The sequence below is a fragment of the Oncorhynchus tshawytscha genome, linkage group LG12 (assembly GCF_018296145.1).
Source record: "Oncorhynchus tshawytscha isolate Ot180627B linkage group LG12, Otsh_v2.0, whole genome shotgun sequence".
NCBI classification, from domain to species: Eukaryota; Metazoa; Chordata; class Actinopteri; order Salmoniformes; family Salmonidae; genus Oncorhynchus; species Oncorhynchus tshawytscha.
In genome coordinates this window covers 20,539,543-20,557,538 of record NC_056440.1, presented here as the reverse complement: position 1 = coordinate 20,557,538, position 17,996 = coordinate 20,539,543, and the positions used below count along the sequence as shown (strand labels likewise).

Sequence of the window (17,996 nt, the reverse complement as noted above, 5' to 3'; positions counted from 1 at the left end):
GTCTCTCCCTCACGCCTCCCATGTCTCTCCCTCACGCCTCCCATGTCTCTCCCTCCCAGTCAGTTTCAGTACCTGTATGATCAGTCCAGGAGCCATGCTGGTCAGATCTTCTTGTAAGGTCAGCTTCAGGTTCTCATCTATCTGGTCTGAGGACACACACAACAGGGTTAGAGGATATACCATGGAGACAGAGGCTGCCATTTGTGATACCCACTATAGCATGTGTAGGTTGTAAGCCCATAATAGAGCTAACTGGCTAGCTACTACTGTTAGCTAGCCGGATAGGTAACAATTCTTCCTGGCTAGCTACCCATGAAGAATTGACAGCTGCCTTGGATACCATTGGTTTTAGATCATTTTTGACTGTTATACTATCTAGTTAGTGACATTCAGATTCACATATCTAGCTGAGAATTATGAAGTAAAACATTTGCTTTGTGTATATCTGGTTTTGTCTCTATTGCCATTGTCCTGTCTAGAAGAAGGAAGGTTCAGTGAATGGGTAAGTCAATAGGGCTAACTGGCTAGCTAGCTAGCGACCCACAAATAATTGTTAGCTAGCTACCCACAAAGAATTTACATCTACCTTGGATAACATTGGGGAGATGCAGCGTGAGGTAATACAGTAGGGGGAGTGTGAGTGCTTCTCAAATTAAATGTTTTATGCGTTCTCCACAACCTCGTCCTCACAAGTAACTCAACAGAATGTCCTCGGAGAATGCACTTGGATCATGGTAGTATGCATATTGAGAAACACCCTTTTAACGAATATTCTAGAACTGCCTATAGTTTACACTTACCGAACAAGCCGATGTAGACCTCCTGAAGAGAATGGACACTGCAGAACTGGTTGAGCTCATGGTGAACCTTATTGAATATTAGGGCCTTGTCGTAATCCGCTGTGAAGTTCTTCACTATATCATACACTGTAGAGGAGAGAACAAAGAGTTGCTGTGAAGTTCCTCATTATATCATACACTGTAGAGGAGAGAACAAAGAGTTGCTGTGAAGTTCCTCATTATATCATACACTGTAGAGGAGAGAACAAAGAGTTGCTGTGAAGTTCCTCATTATATCATACACTGTAGAGGAGAGAACAAAGAGTTGCTGTGAAGTTCCTCATTATATCATACACTGTAGAGGAGAGAACAAAGAGTTGCTGTGAAGTTCCTCATTATATCATACACTGTAGAGGAGAGAACAAAGAGTTGCTGTGAAGTTCCTCATTATATCATACTGCAGAGAGCAGAGAAAGAGGTGTGGTTACATTAAGTAAGTAATAGTGGCTACCGTAAATAACCCACTGGGTACAGTGTTTGAATAAACACTGTTTCAACCTAATTTGTCAACGTTTTGTGACGTGGAATCAACGTGGAAAATACATTGGATTTGAAAAAGTAATCAACCAGTACCCCCTTTCATCTCATTTCAACCAGTGTTGAGGGACATCCTTTATTTCTGGCTAATATTTATTAGGTACACAATATTTATTAGGTCCTTTATTAGGTTTATTAGTCCTTAACATTAAAATACAATTTATAATACAAACACACTTTCACATATAACACACTATTACAAACATATATAATACACTAGCATAATGACCCAATAAATACTCAATCTAAAAATTTAAAATAAAAAAAATATTGATTCTTCATCTACTATAGTCCCACAACATTTCTATATACTATATTTCAATTGTTTTTAAATAATGTTTAAACTTATATATCGAAAGGTTTCTAGTTTGCTCAGTTAATTTATTCCATTTCTTTATTGCTCTAAATCGAAATGTTATTTTGCCCATTTCTTTTTTCTGTCTGGATAACGCATAGATGGTGGACAATCTATTCCTAGTATTTACAGAATGTCTGTCTCTTACCAACTGAATACCACTGTGAATAGAAGTTGGCCGTTTTTTAAATGATGTATATTATAAAATAAGATAAGCATGTTTTTTTCAATTATCTTGTCGATTGATGACCAACCAAGAACATTGCGCATGACTGCAACAGAAGAACCATATCTCCGCCTTAAAACAATCCTTGCTGCTTTATTCTGTGCATTCTGCAGCCTCCTAACTTCACTAGATGATGCATTTCCCCAGACCACCAAACAATAGTTCACTTGACTCTCAACCAATGCCTGTGTTATTTGCTGAAGGATTTTCCCTGGTAAATATTTAACATTAGAGGTCCCGATGAGCTTGTACATTTTCCTTTAGATGTTTTTTGGAAGTACATACCGGCTGTAACAGGGGTATATTAGATAGTTGCTCAGCAAACTCACATCAACTGAATACAGGTGTCTAGTTCTGTGAAGTAATGTCAGGTGTTATTTACTCTCCTTTTTGAACCACAGAAAACTGCATGCACAGAGAATTCACCAACCGTCTGCAGTCCACATTGCCTACGGCTTATGTAAGATTCTATACAAAATGTACAATGAGTCCAAGTGCATTTGGAAAGTATTCAGACCCCTTGACTTTGTCCACATTTGTTTCATTAGCCTTATTCTAATATGAATTATATGAAACAAATTCAAATCAATCTACACACAATACCCCGTATTGACAAAACAAAAAAAGTTTTTAGAAATGTTTGCAAATGTATGAAAAATAAAACAGAAATACGTTATTTACATAAGTTAACAGAACCTCTGCTATGAGATCCAGGTGCATCCTGTTTCCATTGATCATCCTTGAAATGTTTCCACAACTTGTTTGTAGTCCACCTGTGGTAAATTCAATTGATTGGAAATGATTTGGAAAGGCCCACACCTGTCTATATAAAAGGTCCCAAAGTTGACTGTGCATGTCAGTGAAAAAAAAACAAGCCATGAGGATGTCAGTAGAGCTCTGAGACAGGATTGTGTCGAAGTACAGATCTGGGGAAGGGTACAAAACATTTCTGCAGCATTGAAGGTCCCAAAGAACACAGTGGCCTCCATCATTCTTAAATGGAAGAAGTTTGGAACCCCCAAGACTCTTCCTAGAGCTGGCCGCCCGGACAAACTGAGCAAACTGGGGAGAAAGGCCTTGGTCAGTGAGGTGACCAAGAACCCGATGGTCACTCTGACAGAGCTCCAGAGTTCCTCTGTGGAGATGGGAGAACCTTCCAGCAAGACAACCATCTCTGCAGCACTCCACCAATCAGGCCTTTATGGTAGAGTGGCCAGACAGAAGCCACTCCTCAGTAAAAGGCACATGACAGGACTCTCTGACCATGAGAAACAAGATTATTTGGTCTAATTAAACCATGAATAAACTCTTTGGCCTGAATGCCAAGTGTCATGCCTGGAAGGAACCTGGCACGATTCCTATGGTGAAGTATGGTGGTGGCATCATACTGTGGGATGTTTTTCAGCAGCAAGGACTGGGAGACTAGTCAGGGTTGAGGGAAATTTCAACAGAGCAAAGTAGAGAGAGATCATTGATGAAAACCTGCTCCAGAGCACTCAGAACCTCAGACTGTGGCGAAGGTTCACCTTCCAACAGGACAACGACCTTAAGTACACAGCCAAAACAATGCAGGAGTGGGTTCGGGACAAGTCTCTGAATGTCCTTGAGTGGCCCAGCCAGAGCCTGGCTTGAACCCAATCGAACATCTCTGGAGAGACCTGAAAATAACCATGCAGCGATGCTCCCCATCCAACCTTACAGCGCTTGAGAGAGAGGATCTGCAGAGAAGGGGAGAAACTCCAAGCTTGTAGCATCATACTCAAGAAGAATTGAGGCTGTAATCGCTGCCAAAGGTGATTCAACAAAGTACTCAGTAAAGGTCCTGAATGCTTATGAAAATGTGATATTTTAAATTAATTTTTAAAATAATTTGCAAAATATTCTCAAACCTGTTTTTGCTTTGTTATTATGGTGATGTGAGACATTGCAAGCCAAGAAATTGCAAGATACAGCTTTTGATTGCTGCTAGATAAACCTAGTGTACAGTTCTGACTGCCTGCCTGGTGGCCGAACCGTTGCTTAGACCCAAACCGTTGCTTGCAGCGGCGCAGCTGCATTGTGAATTCACGTGGATTTTTCGTATCTTTTTAATGGGAAAAAAATGGCCGTTAAAATGTTAAGAAAAATTGTCCATTTGTCACATCCCTAGTACATTTTCATTTGTCCATGGTTGATTGGACCTTTGGAATTTTAGAAGTAGTCACTATTAGCCCTATAAATAGGATGCCAAATTCATATTAAAAATAAACTTTTACTTTGGGATATTGTCTTGTATACACACGCATTATTCATAATATACAGTATGTATATACTATCCGAGCAGAAGATACAGTATATCCACTTCAAATGTTGATATTTGGTTGCGTTCACAATTCAATATCCAATATGTCACTTCTGAATCTCAACCAACAATCTAAGTTAAAGAATAGCACTAAATCAAATCAAATTTTAAATGCACTTCAAATAAAGTTTGATTTAGTCCTATTCTTCAACTCTGATATTTGGCTGAGATGGAGACGAGAATCCAACATATTAATAACTTGGTTGATTTAAAAATGTAATCTACAACCATCCATCATATACAAGGCAATATCCAAAAGGTAAAAGTGTATTAATAGAATGAACTTTGCATCCTATTTATAGGACTAATGGTAACTACTTCTAAACTTCCAGAGATCCAATCAACCATGAATGAATGATAGTATACCTAGCTACACAATTAAATTATGTTGTCCTTTGTTGGGCAAATTAGATGTCAAAGTAGCCTACATAATCCCAATTTGTCATAACAAATAAGACTGAGAACTTTAAGAGAATAGAGAATTTACACATCGTTTAAATGTCTCCAGATGCCTTTCACTATAGGGCTGGGCGACATGGCGAAAATATCATAGTATTTTTCAAATTTAACGGCATGACGGTATTTGATGTTTTTGATTAATTAAAGTTCTACATTTTCTTTGAGTAGTGCGTGACCCTAGGGTGGCAACATAAACTCAGCAAAAAAAAGAAACATCCTTTTTCAGGACCCTGTTATTCAAAGATAATTCGTAAAAATCCAAATAACTTCACAGACCTTCATTGTAAAAGGTTTAAACACTGTTTCCCATGCTTGTTCAATGAACCATAAACAATTAATGAACATGCATCTGTGGAACGGTCATTAACTTCATTGCGATAGGGGGCAGCATTGGGAAGTTTGGATGAAAAGCATGCCCAGAGTAAATTGCCTGTTACTCAGGCCCAGAAGCTAGGATATGCATATTAGATTCAGAAAGAACACACCGAACAGTTAAAATAATGTCTGAGTATAACAGAACTCATATGGCAGGCAAAAACCTGAGAAAAATCCAACCAGGAAGTGGGAAATCTGAGGTTTGTAGTTTTAAAAAGAAAAATGATTGCCTATCCAATATCCTGTGTCTATGGTGTCAAATTGCACTTCCTAAGGCTTCCAGTAGATGTCAACAGTCTTTAGAAGTTGTTTCAGGCTTGTATTGTGAAAGGGGAGAGAATAAGAGCTCAGGCTGAAAGCCTTTAGTTTAGTCTCGCCGAGGTTCGTTTCCTTTCTAATGAAAACAGTATTGTCCGGTTGAAACATTATCGAAAATGTATGATAAAAACACCCTAAAGATTGTTTAGAAACATTGTTTGACATGTTTCTGCGAGCTTTAATGGAACTTTTTAAACACTTTTCGTCTGGACTAAACACGTGAACAAAAAGGAGGTTTTTGGACATAAAGATGAACTTTATCGAACAAAACAAACAATTATTGTCTAACATGGAGACCTGGGAGTGCCACCAGATGAAGATCAAAGGTAAGTGATTAATTTTAAATGCTATTTCTGACTTTTGTGACACCTATCCTTGGTTGGAAAATGGCTGTATGGTTTTCTGTGGCTAGGCGCTGACCTAACATAATCGCATGGTGTGCTTTCGCCGTAAAGCCTTTTTGAAATTGGACACAGCGGCTGGATTAACAAGAAGTTTATCTTTTAAATGTTGTATAATACTTGTATGTTTGAGGAATTTTAATTATGAGATTCCTGTTGTTTGAATTTGGGGCCCTGCAATTTCACTGGCTGTTGGCGAGGTGGGACGCTCACGTCCCGAACGATCCCAGAGAGGTTAAGACACAAACAGCTTACAGACGGTAGGCAATTAAGGTCACAGTTCTGAAAACTTAGGACACTAAAAGAGGCCTTTCTACTTACTCTGAAAAACACCAAAAGAAAGATGCCCAGGGTCTTCCCTGCTCATCTGCGTGAACATGCCTTGGGCATGCTGCAAGGAGGCATGAGGACTGCAGATGTGGCCAGGGCAATACATTGCAATGTCCGTACTGTGAGACGACTAAGACAGCGCTACAGGGAAACAGGACAGAGAGCTGATCGTCCTCGTAGTGGTAGACCACGTGCAACAACACCTGCACAGGATCGGTACATCACACCTGCGTGACAGGTACAGGATGGCAACAACAATTGCCCGAGTTACACCAGGATTGCACAATCCCTCCATCAGTGCTCAGACTGTCTGCAATAGGCTGAGAGAGGCTGGATTGAGGGCTTGTAGGCCTGTTGAATGGCAGGTCCTCACCAGACATTACCGTCAACAACGTTGCCTATGGGCACAAACCCACAATCGCTGGACCAGACAGGACTGGCAAAAATGCTCTTCACTGACTAGTCGCAGATCTCTCTCACCAGGGGTGATGGTAGGATTCACGTTTATCGTCGAAGGAATGAGCGTTACACCGAGGTCTGTACTCTGGAGCGGGAACGGAACGATTTGAAGGTGGAGGGTCCGTCATGGTCTGGGGCGGTGTGTCACATGTTTGTTGCTTGTTGTCATGCTTGTTGTCATTGCAGGCAATCTCAACGCCTGGAAGACATCATCCATTCTGATTGTTTTATACTGTTCAATTCAACCTAAAATAATTTCCTGCACTCATTTGAGATCATTTCCACACTGCCACAATATGGGCAAAAATACGAGGCCTTATTTTTAGCCAAATGTTGCAATTGCGATTTAGATCAAAACACTTGGGTGAACTTTTGGACTCATGGTATTATAACTTTTATTATAATTCTATAGTTAGTGTCCACTATTATTTATATTCTATGAATACAGTGTTGTTTGACATGACAATGAATGAAAATGCCATGGACGAGTTATTGTGTCAGGGTAGGAAACAATGTGATGTTCCGTGTTTCCTAGGGGACCCTTTGACTACTATAAATCTTTATTCATGTATCCAACATATTCTTGCTTCGCCTACTCCTCTTTCATTTAGAAGATACTGATGTACAAACATGCTGATTTAAGCCTCTACCAGTACTGTTATCAGGCTGTATTAGCTAGCTACGTTTGCTCTGACTCAGTGCTTTGCTAGCCAGCTAACTAGCGATTAGCATTAGTGGCTAACACGATTTAGCTTAACTTGCTAAGAAAATACAAACTAGCTGTTTGCAGATGTAAGAAACAAACTAATACTGTAATTATAAAACGCTTGTGGATTTATATTAAGATCACATTTGGAAACAACATTGTTGTCATCAACATTGTTGCATGTGCTGCATTGACCATGCAGACTGAACGAAAGTGTCTCGTGGAAAAGAAACAATAAATGTGCTCCTTGAGTGACCGGGTGGGACTAAGTCTGTGTGGAAAGCGGCGTGGAGAGAGAGCGATGACTCAAGTAGCAGAGTAAACTATAGAAATGGACTTTACACACAGCGTATCACATTTAACAAGCCAAACATTCAAATACCGTTATAGAAGGTAAAGTAAAAACCCAAACTGGTCCGTGCATCAATACCGGTATATAGTAAAATACGGTATACGGCAAAGCCATATTTCACTAACAGAAAAAGTGATTCACTAAAGAGTTGTTTTATTTTACTAAAACAGTTCAAATGTCCAATGAAGAGTTTTCTCAAAATCTAATCATTTCTGGTAATAATTAAGGACCTTACTGTGATTGTTTTCAATTAAAATTGTAAAACGGACACAAAAATAGAAGCTATCTGCATTTATGTCAAAATTGAATTATCGACGCCAGCTTCGAATGCCGATAGATAGGTTCTCTTGCCCCCCCCCCTCTCATCAGTTATGTTTCCTTGCCGGGCATCTCTTGTTTCGTATCGTTCTATGTTCTTTAATATTAAAGTCACTAACTGCCTCTGCTTGCTGACTCCGTGTCGACGTTACCGAATACTTCCTCACTGAATGGAAGCAGCAGTTAATCAGGACTTGTCCCAGATGGTCAACGAACAGGGACAACTACTTCACCAACACCACGGACCAGCTGGCACATCTGGGGACGCCTATGGATGAGGCCTTCCGAATTCTTCAACGTCTCTAAATTTCCCGAGGGGCATCAACCCAATGAGACAGCACCCCCGCCCATCCAACCGTCCGCCCAGGTCAGCGATGTCCGTTTGTCCCTCCCGGACAAATATGACGGGACTCCTTCCAAATGCCGTGGCTTCCTGCTCCAGTGCTCCCTCTTTCACTCATCAGATGGGAGCCCCCACCACGGAGAGGTCAAAGGTTGCCACGGTTATTTCCCTGCTGACCAAACAGGCATTGGAGTGGGCTACGGCCTTCTGGGAGAGAGGCGGAGCTGGGTTCCTATGGGGGGGTTCATGGCTCTGTTCAGGGGGGTCTTCGACCATCCACCGGAGGGCAGAGAGGGGGGGGGGTGAGCATCTACTCCAACTACGGCAGGATGGCCAGACCACGGCGGAGTAGGCACTTATCTTTCGGACAGTGGCAGCATCCACGGCTCCTCAATCTATTCAAAAGAGGATTGCGCGAAGAGGTCCAGACGGAGTTGGTGTGCCGACAATCTAACCTTGGACACACTCATCTCGATGGCCATCCGTCTGGATAACCTTCTTCGGGAGCGTCGGCACCCCAATCGCCTCTCTCCCTCCTTCGTTGACCGTCAAGAGCCTGAAACCATGGAGGTAGGTGCCACACACCTCCCCGCATCTGAGCGACGCCGTCGGAGACAGTTAGGGCTCTATCCCCATTGCGGCCAGGAGGGGCACCAGCTTCAACGGTGTCCGGTACGTTCCAACATGGAATCCACGAGAGCAGAAGGACGGCCCGTGATCATCTGTCTCCTGGGTTAGGCGCGAGTACTCCATCATCATCATCACTTTCCACCAAACCTTTTTTAGTATCCATTTCACTAGCTGGCTGTCTCATCTATTGTTTCTACAGCTCTAGTGGATTCCGGTGCCGCAGGGAATTTTATTGACCAGGCCCTTGCCTCCTCCCTGCACATCACCTCATACCTGCTCTTCTCTCCATTTGCGGTCCAAGCGTTGGAAATGCAACCATTGGGATCCAGCACTGTTACCCACGTCACAGCTCCACTCACCCTCACTGTGGGAACCAAGCACCAGGAAAGCCTTTCCTTCCTCATCACCTCCGCACAAAGTCATACTTGGCCTCCTGTGGCTCCAACTCTATAAGCCCACCATCTCCTGGTCAGTGAGGAGGATTACTGCCGGGGGACCAAGATGTCAGAGCCCTGCTTTCCTGCACCCTGTGGTTCCACATCCGTGGAGGGCTCTGTGAGTGTACGCCAGCCCATCAATCGGTATCTCCCGTATCGTTGGATGCGTGTTTTGGGAAGTAGATGTGGACATCCGCCAGGCTCTGGAGAGGGTACCCACTCCTGCCACCTGCTCTCCGGAGCGCATCTAAGTCCCCACGGGGGTCAGATATTGGTTGCTGACCTGGGCACACACATCCCTCGCCGCTGGACACCCAGGTATCACCCGCACCACTCAATCCCTTTCTGAGAAATACTGGTGACTCACTTTGGCCCAGGATGTTGCACACTATGTCAACTCATGTTCAGTATGTACTCAATCTAAATCTTCCCGACACACTCCAGCAGGAAAGTTCCTTCCCTCTCCTGTGCCTCAGCATCCCTGGTCTCATCTGTCCATTGATTTTGTCACTGATCTCCCCTCCGCTGATGGTTTCACTCCCATTTTGGTGGTTGTGTACAGATTCTTCAAATCATGCCGTTTTATCCCTCTCTCTGGTCTCCCTACCGCTCTCCTGGTTGCTGAGGCACAGTTCCAGCAGGTCTTCCGGCACTATGGCCTTCTGGAGGATATCGTCTCCGATCATGGCCCCCAATTCACATCATGTGTTTGAAGGCCTTCATGGAGAAGCGGATCGCCACCGCAGTGAGGCTCCCATGTTCCATCCTGGTGATCACGTCTGGCTCTCCACCAGGAACCTTCCGCTCTGCCTGCCCTGTAAGAAGTAGAGTCCCCAGTTTGTGGGGCTGTTCAAGGTCCTCGGAAGGGTCAATGAGGTAACTTAGATTACTACTCCCATCTAACTACCGGATCTCACCATCTTTTCATGTTTCCCTCCTCAGGCTCCTGGTCCCCTGGCTGATGACATCCCCCACGACACCCCTTGGTCTCCCTTGGACATTGAGGGGAGCCCCGTCTATGCCGTCAGATCACTCCTGGACTAACAACGCCATGGGGGTCGGCTCCAGTACCTGGTGGACTGGGAAGTGTGCGGTCCAGAGGAGCTGCCAGGACTGGTGGTAAGTAGACTGGCGACGTCGAGCGCCGGAGACGTGGAGAAGGAGTAGACGTGACAATTCCCCATCTCCGGCGCTCGCTAACCACCGGTCCTGGCAACCCATCTTTACGCACACCTGCGTCTCATCATCAGTCACACCTCATTTTGCTATCAGGCAGTATTGTTTTTGTTTTCTTGTCAGACGTTTCTCATTTTGTATCGTTCTATGATCGTTAATATTAAAGTCACTAACTGCACCTGCTTCCTGACTCCCTGCGTTGACGTTACAGGGACGCACTGGGAGACCCAAACCGTTGCTGACAGGTGATGTCACTAGGCAGGCCAAAACTCACACCAAAACAGGCAGAAATTTCAGGTGGTCTTTTCAAACAGCTCAAACACTAAAAGAACATTATCATACTTTTCACAATTTTACAGTATCATTCCAACCTCAGTGTGGAAATATATATAAAACCGAGGAAAATCAAGTTTACTGCACAGGGCCTTAAAGACTGAATACAATACATAAGTTTGTGTTACAATACATGGGTTACAATGTTCTAAAATAGTACAGCCTATATACTAAGGAGGGATTTCCCCATAGGGCAGCGCACAATTGGCCCACCATCATCAGGGTTTGGCCGGTGTAGGCCGTCATTGTAAATAAGAATTTGTTCTTAACTGACTTGCCTAGTTAAAAAAAAAAAAAAAGATACGTTTTGAGTTGTGTTGAGAGAGATTAAACTTGAGCACATAGTAAAATTGAAATAAAACTACAATATGTGTTTTATTAGATTTTTTAAAATCTGCTCCACCTTTTGATTTATTGGCAAATGACTTTACCTGCTGAGGGTACGAGGTAGTTCACCACTTCTATCCGGTCAAAGTAAATCATCACTCCACCACTGAAATAAATAAAAACAGAATGTGTAACAACGCATACATGCAATAAATCCTCAAGAATGGAGATAAAAGTAGCCAGTATTTTTTTTTTGCATCCATCAAGTTTATTTTGGGAAGAGATAGACAGACAACCCTACCCTGTTCCACACGGTACATTCTTCACTTCATCTGTCTGTAGAGTGGTCTACAAAGATAGAAATAAAGAGAAGGCATTCAACATTCAAAAAGCCATTACTTCCGCAGGGCTCAATTTGAATAAAACCTGCATTGTATTATTTACACAGTAGTTCCTTTTTCCAAGGTCAAATAACTTCAGACTGGTCTTGGGCACAGTATAAAAACCTACTTGTAAACTTCCCTCACATGTATACTGTCACTTTCCAGAAAAAGTGTGTGGGCTTGGGGCGATGTTTGTAAACAAACACACAAAGACACTACTTAGCATAAACATTGAAGTCCAGCCTCAGTCTTTGTACAACTACATTTGAACCTAAACCCCTCACTCCCAGTCAGACCAGCCATGCCGAGGGACTGTTCCTGAGAACGGTCTGTTGTCTCACCTGCACAGACTTGAAATGAGTGATGAAGGGCATCATGAGGTGGAAGCCAGGGCTACTGGTGGTGGTCAGGAGAGCTCCTCCTCTGTGGAACACACACATGATCACATCACAAGGAAATGAAAAGAATCACATCAGAGCCAAATGTCAATCAAAATGGTTCTGATGTAGTATGCAACCACAATTGCAAATGTTAGTTGTAAATGTGAGAGGAGACTGGAGAATTTGCTGGACTGATCTTAAGTTCAACACAAAATAATCTTAGCCCTCTTTCTATATCACACTACAGATATCATCTGAGTTTTGCGCTGGTATGAAGTATGTGTGCAGTGCACTGCAAGTTGAACTGATGCATGCCTCCAGAAACCAAAATGCATTAATAGACAGTAAGCCTCACAGTAGACAAAACAATGACTAGCCTAATATCTAACTGACCTGTAGTAAACTCCAGTGTGTCCCTCCTCAATCTTGTGCACAGAAGAGAAGAGAGCTGCACCTCCAATTGCACAGATTATTGAGGCTATGGCACCCAACTGTGCCATCCTGGGAAGAAGAAGGACAAACAATGAGTTTCAAAAGGGTCAACATACACAATGTTGGACATAGGGGACAGATTAATGAAATAAGCCTAGCCTATATAACAAGTAGGCTAGAATAAGTCTTTCATAACAATCAAATTGTAGCAAATAGAGTTACCTTGCAAGCTCTGGATATTAGCTAGAACAGTTGAATAGAATCAACCAGTGCCTTCTATACTAAACAAAAATATAAACACACCATGTAAAGTGTTAGTCCCATATTTCATGAGGTGATATAGAAGAACCCTGAAATGTTCCATACGCACAAAGCTTATTTCTCATAAATATTGTGTACCTGTTAGTGAGCATTTCTCCTTTGCCAAGATAATCCATCCACATGACAGGTATGGGATATCAACAAGCTGATTAAACAGCATGATCATTACACAGGTGCACCTTGTGCTGTGGACAATAAAATACCACCCTAAAATGTGTTGTGTCACACAACACAACGCCACAGATGTCTCACGCCAGCCCACGACCTCCACATCCGGCTTCTTCACCTGCAGTAACATCTGAGACCAGCCACTTGGACAGCTGATGAAACTGTGTGTTTGCACAACCAAAGAATTTCTGCACAAACTGTCTCAGGGTAGCTCGCTGCGTGCTGGGCGTCCTCACTAGTATCGTGACCTGACTGCAGTTCGTACTTGGAAATCCCAGTTTCAACTGTGGGCAAGACGTTTGCTAAGGTCAACATTGTGAACAGAGTGCCCCATGGTGGCCGTGGGATTATGGTATGGGCAAGCATAAGCTAAAGACAACGAACACAAATGCATTTTATTGATGGCAATTAGAATGCACAGAGATACCGTGACAAGATCCTGAGGCCCATTGTGGTGCCACTCATCCACCGCTATCACCTCATGTTTCAGCATGATAATGCCCCATGTCGCAAGGATCTGTACACAATTCCTGGAAACTGAAAATGTCCCAGTTCATGGCCATACTCACCAGACATGTCACCCATTGATCATGTAGACGATTCTCTAGATTGATGTATATGACAGCGTGTTCCACTTCCAGACAATATCTAGGAACTTCCCACAGCCATTAAAGAGGAGTGGGACAACATTCCACAGGCCACAATCAACAGCCCAATCAACTCTATGCGAAGGAGATCTGTCGCGCTGCACGAGGCAAATGCTGGGATGTGTCACGCTGCATGAGGCAAATGGTCAAACCAGATACTGACTGGTTTTCTGATCCACTCCCCTACTTAAAAAAAAAAGACCAACACATGCATATCTGTATTCCCAGTCATGTGAAATCCATAGATTGACTGATTCCTTAGATGAACTGTGACTATTTGAAATTGTTGCATGTTGCGTTTATATTTTTGTTCAGTGTATTTCGAAATAAGCTATAGCCATTTAAACATTAGGCCGGAATCAATCACAGGTATTAACAACATATATATCCAGGCACAGGGCAGGCATATTGTTGTCAAGCTAAACTCCTCTGTCAGGAAGAAGAAGCTTAAGCTGAGACATCAACAAGGACTGACCTTGTAGCGTTATAAGAGGATTGTCCAAGACAGGGCGTGATAAAAACTTCTCCCGGCTGCCTTACCTCATAACAATCCTAACAACTGCAGCCAGCTCAAACTTCCTAACTTAGTGTGTAGTTAGCTATACAATACCTCCAAATAAGACCGCTAAACAAACCTCAAGTCAAGCAATGACAGGAAGCAGACTTTTGATACCAGGAGGTCGTGAACCTTTTTGTTGCACGTGTAGGATCAGTATCTTTGGTTCCACTTTCTAACATGGAGTATTTGATTAGCTTTGAGTTGACAGAATACTAACAGCAAACCATGAATCGCCCAGTATTGGACGTACTCATTCACCCCTCTCCAGCAAGAGAAGACTAAATAAGCCAACTACGTAACAAGCAACCGTTTGGCTTTTTAGCAAGCTATGCTAGCTACTTTAGCTACCTAGCTAGCTAACGTTAACCTAGGCTACGCTCGATTTCAAACACGGGAACGGTCACATCCACTGACACAATATTTCACTCACATTGTTGGCATTGTAGATACTTGATAGGTACGTTAAACCCCATTGACAAAAGTGTTCTAGAAATCCGTACTATTACCTGTAGTATTATCACTCGTGATGCCTCCTCCACCGACAAAAATAAGCAAACACCTGCTACCAGGCTCACTTCCGCATTTTGCGTCATACGTCTTCAGTTGGACGTTCTTCAACGAGGAATTATCCCACAAGACCAACAGAGGGGGACAACGAGTATCATAGAAAGCTAATTATTCTGTTGTGAAGTTGATTCTGAAAAGAGCCATCATATCTAGCAAAATTATATTTATATTCATTTTGACACTGATATTATCCATTTACATAGGAGTACTGATAGGTAAATTGCTACCCCTTGGCTTAAGTGATACTTGAGTGACTAGACTAGCGAGCAGAGTTGCTTTTATATTAATGTAACATGTTAGGAACAGATTTGGTCAGTGTTTCACAGGGGGTCATAATTACTGGGGAACATGTTATTGTATAAAAGCACCCCTTAGTCCTGTGCGTATATGAGAGTGGTGAGGTTTTAATGGATGCAGGGTTGGTGGCGGCATGTACCTATAACATTTGTTTACGGACCGCCATAATACCAAAGAAGGAGAAGTGGTGCGCCGATGTTGGCTTTGTATCAGAAGGCCTTGTGTGGGTAAAAGCCAATTTATGCTTGATCCAAAAATGTGCTTGTAGCTTGCCGTATGGATGGTGTGATGCAATTGCGGAGCCTCTGGAGGCAAGCAGGGGCCAAATTGAGCTCTGTACTGCATCGCCGTGTGCCTCCCAAATGTTATAACAATGCGGAGAACTCCAAATCGCTATGCATTGGCATGATTGGTTGACGGTAGGTGAGGCCGTATCACCATAAATGCTGCAAGGCAAATGCAGCCCTCGGATTGACCATGCAGCGCCTCTAAGCCCATATAGGCTGTCCAGTGTCATTGTTGTACTTTGCTAGTCATTTGTTTGAGAGCCAACCGAGGACCATGCTGTCTTAAAATGTTTGGGGTTTAGTCTAATGTATTCTGAAGGTCTGTTGGTTTATCTGTAGGCCTATTAGTGTTTACGTTTGACAATATTCCCAAAAGTTTATCAATTTGCCACTGTAGTAATTGTCTTTGTTTTCAATTGGTTGCAGTTGAGCCCATGTGCTTGACTGGCTAACTTCACTGATAGTGGTGGTTCAAGGAACAGACTAAGTTTGCTGAACGAATCAGCTTTCACACTCTGATTTGAAACAAGGGTTAACCATAGGGAGGCGATAGTTGTGGATTACAGCACAGGCAGCCAGTAAAAATACAATTTAAGAAGATTTACATTATATTATAAATACATTTTAACATATTATTTACAGCCTTGAAAATTAGAGTGAGAACTCTTCAACAAGCTTCAAAAACATTTATGTGTTTTCTCACCTCAACAACAAGCCTTTATTAGATAGGTGCAATGGTCCAGGGAAGAGATTTGGATATAATGTCCAGGGTCATGAGGCAGAGATGGCGAAAGCTTTATTTATAGCCCTCGCTCGGTCGCCTCAGAAATATGAAACGCCAACCCTAACCCCTAGGTGCCGCAGTGCAATGCAGTTCTGTGCTGCACATTTTAAACGAGAAGAGAAAAAAGAATAACCAAGTGAGGGGAAAATGTTTGTCAGAGTTCACTAAGTAGCCTATCAAGGGAACATCGCTGGAACTGGCAACGTAAGCTGTGCCGGGGCCCTACTGCCATTAATCACGACTGACAAGGAACCAGGGCCCGGGGGGGGGGGGCAGAGACTCTGGTAGTGATTATAGCATGGGGTCCACTCACAGTGAGAGTGTTGAAGGTAGAATTTGCCTATAGCTCATAGTCCAGGTAGGCTCCTCTGTGTAATCCCACAGTGTAAACAGCCCACAATTATGAAATGATCACTCTTTTACCTTTACGATTTCTTTACCGTTACTCTTTGTATAATATAAATGACACCATGTCAAATAAGTTAAGTGCAGTGCTTGAAAGCATGTCTGGCCTCATTAACTGTCAGTTGTAACAATACTTAACTAGCAGCGAAGACTGCTCTGAGTCTAGCAACCATAAATCACAGCCTGACAGCCCTCTGACAGGCTGGGAACCAGCACACAAGCAAGCCCTAATCCTTCTCTCTCTCTCTCTCTCTCACACACACACAATTACAGCCCAACACACACTCAGACACACACACTTACATGCCCACTACTTTCTTACCTTCCTGAACAGGAGGGACTGATAAGCGGGTTTAGATTGGAAATGTATGAATGATCTCTAGAGCTTTGTATCGTGTGTGTCTCTGCATGTGTTTTGTTTGTATGCGTAGTACCTAGTAACCCTCAGTCTATTGCTGTGGCCTAGTGGGGGTCGCTCCAGTGTCAATCTGCTGGTGTCCACTAAGTTGACGCGTGACTTTGTGTGTGACATGGCTGGAAAGGAAGGAAGCAGGAGAAACAAAGCCTGTGGGTCATTAATCACAGGGCCCTGACACACACATACCAGGATGCCAGGGGTACGAGCAGACACACACAAACCCACACGGGTGCAGGCATTCGCACACACACATACACACCCTCAGACAGAGGAGAAGGCCATGACACCATGAGTGAGTGAGCTCACAGCTGGGCCAGACTCCACTCAACTCACAACATGCTGACCTACCACTCATACTCATACTCTGCATTCCTCTCCCTCAGCCTTCATCTCTCTCCATCTGATGTCCACCTGCTACCTCCTCCTTTTTTTTATACAATTCACCATCGCCTCACAATGGCGAAGGTACCTGACACAAAGTTAGGGAGAAAGGGAATAGGTCAATATATTATTTTCAGCTTTTGAAAACTGATGTTCTACCTTTCCACTGTCCTTCTTTTCAGTGCCATTCATTATCATTACTGTCTGTGTTCCAGGTCTTGAATATCCTCTCTCTTGTCTCTGCTGCTCTCTCTCTCCTCCCTCTCTTTTGCTCCATCACCACATTCATCTCCTCGTTGCTGAGATCTCCATTTAATGTCTTTCTCATGGGTGTCCGCCTGCTTTTACTTCATCTGGAGATGTATGAGAGGGCTCAGTGTGTGTGAACAGTATATGTGTAGTACAGTGTGTCTGTGTTCGTTTGAGTGTGTGTGTCTGGGGGCGGGGTAAAATGGTCCTATGAATGTGCTTGACTATATTTGTCGTACATAGACACAGTGTGTGTCTGGTGCAGTGGGGTTATGGGAAAGGCTCTTTGAGGACTTCAGAGAGGCAATGGAAGAAACAGAAATTTGCAGATACACTGAACAAACATATAAACACAACATGTAAAGTGTTGGTACCATTGTTCATGAGCTGAAATAAAAGATTCCAGAAATTTTCCAAATGCACAAAAAGCTTATTTCTCAAAAATGTTGTGCACAA

General features: G+C 43.0%; 1 protein-coding gene across 2 annotated transcripts in view; it reads right to left on the bottom strand.

Annotated features, from left to right (window-relative positions):
- Positions 1–14,777, bottom strand: part of erlin2 (ER lipid raft associated 2) — a 30,785-nt gene extending 16,008 nt beyond the window's left edge. The window contains exons 1-7 of one of the 2 annotated variants that reach the window (XM_024438374.2): positions 14,659–14,777; positions 12,419–12,526; positions 11,987–12,068; positions 11,564–11,610; positions 11,367–11,428; positions 801–926; positions 73–146 (exon numbers count right to left, since the gene is read on the bottom strand). In XM_024438374.2, the coding sequence (XP_024294142.1) occupies positions 73–146; positions 801–926; positions 11,367–11,428; positions 11,564–11,610; positions 11,987–12,068; positions 12,419–12,525 (498 nt within the window). In that variant the 5' untranslated portion in view covers position 12,526; positions 14,659–14,777. Of the gene's footprint in view, positions 1–72; positions 147–800; positions 927–11,366; positions 11,429–11,563; positions 11,611–11,986; positions 12,069–12,418; positions 12,527–14,582 lie in introns of both variants that reach the window. The other variant, XM_024438373.2, reaches the window with a different exon arrangement.
- Between the last annotated feature and the right edge of the window lie 3,219 nt (positions 14,778–17,996).